Source organism: Leucopleurus acutus, assembly GCF_964270905.1.
Source record: "Leucopleurus acutus genome assembly, chromosome: 5".
In the NCBI taxonomy this organism is placed as follows: Eukaryota; Metazoa; Chordata; class Mammalia; order Artiodactyla; family Delphinidae; genus Leucopleurus; species Leucopleurus acutus.
In genome coordinates this window covers 67,916,650-67,924,001 of record NC_139147.1, presented here as the reverse complement: position 1 = coordinate 67,924,001, position 7,352 = coordinate 67,916,650, and the positions used below count along the sequence as shown (strand labels likewise).

The window sequence follows — 7,352 nt, the reverse complement described above, 5'->3', positions numbered from 1 at the left end:
CAGTCACAGGTATACAAGATGGAATGAGGCACTACCTGAGATTCAGAGTAGATAAAAGCCACAATTCCAGGAATTGGGAGTTTTACATAAAACACAATGTATAACATTAAGAAAAGAGACTGAATCTGAAACAGGAGGTGTTAGTCTTACACAGGATTCCTGAGCCAGGAACCAGTTAGGTGGGCTTGACCCACAAGTGTGCTCTGAAATGAAAAGAAACAGTTAAAATCTGCTCCTGGCATAGAGAGCAGAGCTGGCATTGTAGGGAGGCTATTTCACTTAGAGGGAATCGTGAAGCCCCCTCTATTATTAATAGTAATATTTTCTTGCCTTCTGGGAAGGCTTAGAGAGACAAGAAAAAGGTCAGTCAAAACTTGAAAAGAAAAGCATATAAAAACCGGATAGTCATATGGCATTTACTCTTTAATTAAAAATGTGTAGCACTTTTGTCGCCTGAGGCTGTCTCTGAAATGTTAATATCACACTGGGCTTCATCAGATCTTTCAGGTTCTTGGAGTTCTACTCTGGAAAAACAGAGAAAAGAATTCAGTGAGATTTCACAGTAGAGCCACTTTCTCTTTCTAGAGTTCAGTGATAGGGCAGAATATAAGGGGACATTGCAATAGCAATGAGGAGAAATAAACTACTGAAGACAGGTGGAGATGTACTGTCCATACTTCCTAAATTACTATCTTTGATTTTTGTCTGGGCCTGCCCCTGCCCTATGCTGATTCTCTGCTGCCTTCCCTCCGCAGCTTTTCCGTACCACTTCTGAACTAGGTCTGACAGGGCAGGCAAGATCTCAGCACCTGGGCTCACCATCCTGGATTCCGAGACTCACAGTGACTGGTGTATCCAGATAAGTGCTAGGCACACTGGGAGCTGTGCACCCTGGGATCATGACTTGCGTCTCTGTGACCAGGTTTTTTTTATTAATTAATTTATTTTTGGCTGCATTGGGTCTTCGTTGCTGCGTGCAGGCTTTCTCTAGTTGCGGTGTGCAGGGGCTACTCTTTGTTGAGATGCGCGGGCTTCTCATTGCGGTGGCTTCTCGTTGCACAGCGCAGGCTCTAGGCGTGTAGGTTTCAGTAGTTGTGGCACACGGGCTTAGTTGCTCTGCGGCATGTGGGATCTTCCCAGACCAGGGCTCAAACCCGTGTTCCCTGCATTGGCAGGCGGATTCTTAACCACTGCACCACCAGGGAAGACCTGTGACCAGGTTTTTGACTTAGGGTTGCTTTGACCCCATGACTGTGTGACCAGAGCCTTGATATTCTTGAGAGTCCAGTTTCTCAGGGTGGGTGGAGGTACAGACAATCTGATTGCATCACGCTGTGAAAGGATGGATCACCAGGAATCTTTGTGTATTCCTTCATGCATACATTCATTCTTTCAACAAATATTTATTTTTATAGCCAAGATATGGAAACAACCTGAGTGTTCACTGATGCATGAATGGATAAAGAAATTGTGATACACACACACATACACACACATATAGTAGACCATAAAAAAGAATGAAATCTTGCCATTTGTGACAACATGGATGGACCTCGAGGGTATTATGCTAAGTGAAATAAGTCAGACAGAGAAAGAAAAATACTATATTATTTCACTTATATGTGGAATCTAAAAATAAATGAATAATAATAACTTTAAAAAATCAGTTTATAGATACAGAGAACAGATTGATGGTTGCCAGAGGTGGGGGGGGGGGGTAAGGAGGTGGGAGAAATGGGTAAATTTTTTTTTAGTTTAAATAAATTGAATTTTTTAAAACAATCTGAAAACTTGAACTCTTAAAGAAAAAAAGCACCTCACCAAATTTTGCCTTCCACAGCCCTCGTATGTGAACAAAGGAAAATATAAAGAAAAGGGTATACACACTTCTCCCTATGCCATATTTAGGGTTACTTAAGTGCTGTTCTTATTTGAATTTGATTAGGTAAAGGATCTAGAAAGAAAGCCAAATAAATGAAAAATAAGTACAAATCAAACAAACAAATTATTACTCAGCTGAAAGCAAACGTAAGAGAAACTAAAGCCCAGAATAATGTTTACTTTTCCACAAAACTCCTTTTCAACATGTTATATACTTATCAAACCATTAGAGTGTAAATTCTATAAGTGCTATCATCTTTCAACCAGTATTCACCATGAAAATTACAACTACTGAAAACTGTTAGTATTATTAAAAGGCTACTTTCTATAGATCCAAACATATCTGCTGCTGCAGTTTTACAGTTTAAAAAATTTATTGAGCACCTACTATATGCCAGGCACTGTGCTAGGTTCTGGCAGCACAATGATGAGCTTCGATGATATGTTCCCTGCCCTCTATAAAGTTTGATTTAGTTAAGTTTATAGAGTTTAATAATATAATTACACCAGTATATAAGTATAACCTGGTGTTATGAAGAAAAAACACAGAAATCCACATGATACTATAACAGGCTGACACAATCTAGTTTGGGAAGGGTTTTTAAGAAAGTGCAACTTGAGTCAGGATCTGAAGAATGAGGTGAAGAAGTGGCAAAGAACATTCCAAGCACAGGGCACAGCAGATGCAAAGACACTGAGGCTAGAGGGTACATATTATCACTCCTCACTTATTTATTTATTCATTCCACACATATAGGACACCCAGGCACTGTGCCAGGTACTGCAGTTACCATGTTGAATAAGATGCAGCCCATGCTCACCACATCAGACCCTTTTGGTATTAATTTTTTACTTGACCACAACTGAACTTGCCATGACCCTTGGGCATTGTGCATAGGGCACACTGCCATCCATTTATAGCTAGGGCATTTCCCTCCAAGTCCTAACTAGTCTCACTTTCCTTTTCCTCTCCATTAGTTCATGTATGCTGAGGTCCCAGCATGCCTCAGACCAAGCCTAGTTAAATTATAGACTCTCTGGGGATTGTACCTCTTTCAACAATGTTGTAGGATCAGGACTCACCTTTTCTCAGTCTGTTCACTCTCTGTCCCCTCCACTTTGATGGTTTCTGAAAGAGACAAAAACAACTTCAGAAAATGTATTGCCCATAAATACTAAAAGAGGGAAAGTTTGAAGAGGCTCCTAAGTCCTAGGACTCAGAGAGAAATCATTGTTGCCATATATGTGGAATAGATGGTTCCTTGATGAAATTTCATGGGGACCGAGAAGGAGCTTCCTTCATCCAAAAAGTAAATGCCGCCTTTTGTTCATTGTGCCTTAAGTTCTAATGTTGGGAATAGGTTTTACTTACAGCTCTATTCTTTACTAAACTAAAAATACTACTGGGAGGTATAATACATTTAGTTTTAGCAATCATTTAGTGATGGGGAAAAAAGTTTCCAATCCTTTTCTGAAAGTAAGGTTTAGAAGGAGGAGGAAAAGGAAATCTTGCAGATGTTGGTGACTAAATGGGTTAGCCAGCTGGTGCTACCAAATAATACACAAGGTTGCATGGAGAGGTTCAAGTGGGAAATTTCTAGTGGGCTAGACCTCCCAAAGCCTGAATTCCTACTGGCATGGACTTAACTACTGATGCAACTTTGGGTGAAAATTCCTCTATGTTGACTGTTATGACCGTGCTGTTGTCCCGGTCTGCGCCTTATAGCAGGGGTTGTTAACCCAGGGTCCATGGAGGAATTTAGGGACTGCAGCAATCCTTTCAACAACACCCCTGATGGTTTTGAACACTTCCTATCTTTGGCAGTTCTCTTTGTGTGTGTGTGTGTTTAAAAATAATCAGTTTTATTGAGGTAAAATACACAGTAAAATCCAATCATTTTCCATACAGATTTTGATGAGTTTAACAAATGTATGCAGTCATGTAACTACCACCACAACCAAGATATAGAACATTTATATAAGCCCAACGAGTTCCCTCCAGCCCCTTTTCAATCAATTCCTTCCCCCCACCCCATCCCCTGTAACCACTGATCTGCTTAATGCCACAGTAGTTTTGCTTTTTCTAGGATTTCATGTAATGTATAGTCTTTTCGTGCCTAGTGTCTTTCATGTCGCGCAATGCTTTTGAAATTCATTCATGTTGTTTCATGTTACCAGTAGTCCATTCCTTTCTATAGCTCAGCAGTATTTCACTGTATGTATATAGCACCATTTGTTTATCCATTCACCAACTGCAAAAATTCAGGATGCCAGATTTTCAGTATTATGAAGAAAGCTGCTATGGACATTTGTGTGTGTGTGTCTGTGAAGACATATGTCTTTATTTCTCATGGGTAAATATCAAGGATTGCTGAGTTGTATAGTAGAGCGTAAGAATTTCAGTTGCTTCACGTCCTCTCCAACATCTGATATTTATCAGTCCTTTTAATTTTAGCCATGTTAGTGGGTATGGGGTGGTATCTCATTATGGTTTGAATTTGTATTTCCCCAACGACTAATGGTGTTATGACTGTGTAACTGTGCTTATGGGCCATTTGTGTATATTTTTATGTGAAGTATCTATTCAAGTCTTTTACTTTCTGCCTTTTGTTATATGGATTGTCTTCTCATTACTGAGTAGTATTATATAAGTATGTATTCTGGTTATAAGTCCTTTATTATATTTATATTTTGCAAGCATTTTGTCCCAGTCTGTGTCTTGACTTTTCATTTTCTTAAAGTCAAAGGGCAAACATTTTTAATTTTGATGAAGTTCAGTGTATCAATCTTATCTTTTTATAATACAGTTTATGCTTACCGTGTCCTATCTGAGATTTGCCTAACCTAAGCTCACAAAACTTTTCTTCTATGTTTTCTTTCAAAAGTTTTTAATTTTAGCTCTTATTTTAGGTTTATGATCCACTTCAAGTTATTTTTTGGGGTGTCTAGGTTCATACTTTCCCATGTGGATATCTAACTGACCCAATACCATTTGTTGAAGACTATCCTTTCTGCATGGAATTAACTTGGCACTTTTGTCAAAATCAGTTGACAAAATCATATTTTTTAACTCTCCATTTTGTTCCATTGGTCGATATGTCTGTCCTTTCACCAGTGTCACACCTTGACTACTATAGCTATATAATAAATCTTGAAATTAGGTAGTATAAGTCCTCCATCTTTGTTGCCATGTTTCAGAATTGTTTTGGCAATTGTAGATCCTTTGCATTTCCACATAACTTTTAGAATAAACTTTTTAATGTCCACTAAGGAGCCTGCCAGGATTTTGATTGATAGTGCATTGAAACCAAAGATCAGTTTGGGAGAACTGGTATCTTAATAGCTAGTCTTCTAAACCATGGACACAGCATAACTCTCCATTTATTTAGGTCTACTTTAACTTCTGTCAGTAGTCATGTTTTTTAGTTTTCAGTATACATACAGGTCTTGTACTTGTTTTTAAAAATTAATTCCAAAGCCTTTAATATTACTTGATGCTACTGTAAATGGTATTAAAAAATTCAGTGTACAATTGTTTGTTGTTAGTATGTAGAGAAACAATAGATTTTGTGTATTGACCTTGTATCCTGATACTTTGCTACACTAAATCAGTTGTAATAGCTTTTAATGGATTCCTTAGGCTTTTCTACAAACATGATCATGTCATCTGCAAAATAAGGCAGTTTTACTTCTTTCTTTCCAATATGTATGCCTTTTATTTCTTTTTCTAGAGTTGTGGCACTGGCTAGGACCTCCAGTACAAGGTTGAATAGAAGCAGTAAGAGTGACATCCTTGCCTTATTCCTGATCTTAGGTGAAAGCAATCAGTCTTTTATCATTAACTATGATACTAACTAAAGGATTTTAGTAGCTGTTCTTTGCCAAGTTGAGGAAATTCTTTTGTATTCCTACTTTTATGAGAGTTTATCTTTCTTTTTAAAAATTATGAATGGGTATTAATTTTGCCAAATGCTTTTTCTGTATCCATTGACATGTATTCTGTATCCACATGATTTCTCTTTTCAGTCTGTCAATAGGTGAGTTTTATTGCTTGGTATTTGGATGTTAAACTTACCTTATATTCCTGGAATAAACCCCACTTAATCATGATGTATAATACTTTTAATACATTGCTAGATTTCAGTTGCTAATTTTGTTGAGCATTTTGGCATCTATGTTCACAAGGGATATGTGTAGTTTTCTTTTCTTGTAACGTCTTTTTCTAGTTTTGGTATTAGGGCTCCCCCTGCCTTCAGAGCAGCCTAGAAACCGACTCCAGGCAGTAAGTTGTGGAAAATCATAGGGCTCACCTTATCTTTTCCCTTCTCTCAGGGACTATAGTTTTCTGTAGCCTGTTGTCCAATATCTGAAAACAGTTGTTGCATATATTTTGTCTGATTCTAGTTGTTTACGGCAGGAGGGCAATTCCTGTAGCAGTTAAGCCTTAATGGGAGGAAGGAAAAGTCTGTGTCTTCTATATAATTTTAAAAGAACTTTAACTGTTAGAAAAGTCTCTTATTTCCTTCTACCTTCTTATAACCTTCATCGAGATACCCTTTAGAGCCTCAGTTAAGTATGATCTTTGCACCCTATGGCAGTTTTTAGTTATTTAAAGGCAGCACTTGTGTCCTCCCCAAGGCTTTTTTTTTTCCCCCCTGGCTGAGCATTCTGAGTTATTTCAGATATTTCTTTCTTTTTTAAAATACATCTTTATTGGAGTAAAATCACTTTACAATGCTGTATTCATTTCTGTTGTACAACAAAGTGAATCAGCCATATACATGTATATATATCCCCATATTGCCTCCCTCTTGAGCCTCCCGCCCACCCTCCCTATCCCACCCCTCTTGGTCATTGTAAAGCACCGAGCTGATCTCCCTGTGCTATGCAGCAGCTTCCCACTAGCTGTCTATTTTACATTTGGTAGTGTATATATGTCAATGCTACTCTCACTTCGCCCCAGCTTCCCCCACCCCACCTGCCATGTCCTCAAGTCCATTCTCTATGTCTGCGTCCATATTCCTGCCCTGCCACTAGATTCATCAGTACCATTTCTTTTTAGATTCCATATATATGTGTTAGCATACGGTATTTGTTTTTCTCTTTCTGACTTACTTCACTCTGTGTGACAGACTCTAGGTCCATCCACCTCATTACAAATAGCTCAATTTCGTTTCTTTTTATGGCTGAGTAATATTCCATTGTATATTTGACTGATCTTCCAGATACTTTGTAAATCTAATTACGTTCTATTTTTGTCAAAGTTCCTCTTAAAAATAATGGTGCTTATAGTGAATACAGTATTTCAGGATGTCTGTACACCAACACAAATAATATTATCCTTTCATACTCATGACAAAATCACCACTGTTTTTTTTTTAAAAAAAAGCTTCTTTTTAAAAATGAAAGCAGACAATAAAAAGACGGCTTCTAAACTTTTGGATTTGATTACAAATTTAGCATTTTGAAGA

The 7,352-nt window shown here is 37.8% G+C and overlaps 1 protein-coding gene across 1 annotated transcript in view; it reads right to left on the bottom strand.

The window, feature by feature from the left end:
• Nucleotides 1–427: 427 nt before the first annotated feature.
• CD86 (CD86 molecule) overlaps nucleotides 428–7,352 on the bottom strand; it is a gene marked incomplete at both ends in the record, with an annotated part of 39,963 nt that continues 33,038 nt past the window's right edge. Inside the window, 2 exons of the mRNA XM_082839654.1 lie at nucleotides 428–524; nucleotides 2,965–3,010. Coding sequence (XP_082695780.1) covers nucleotides 428–524; nucleotides 2,965–3,010 — 143 coding nt within the window. The remainder of the gene's footprint in view (nucleotides 525–2,964; nucleotides 3,011–7,352) is intronic.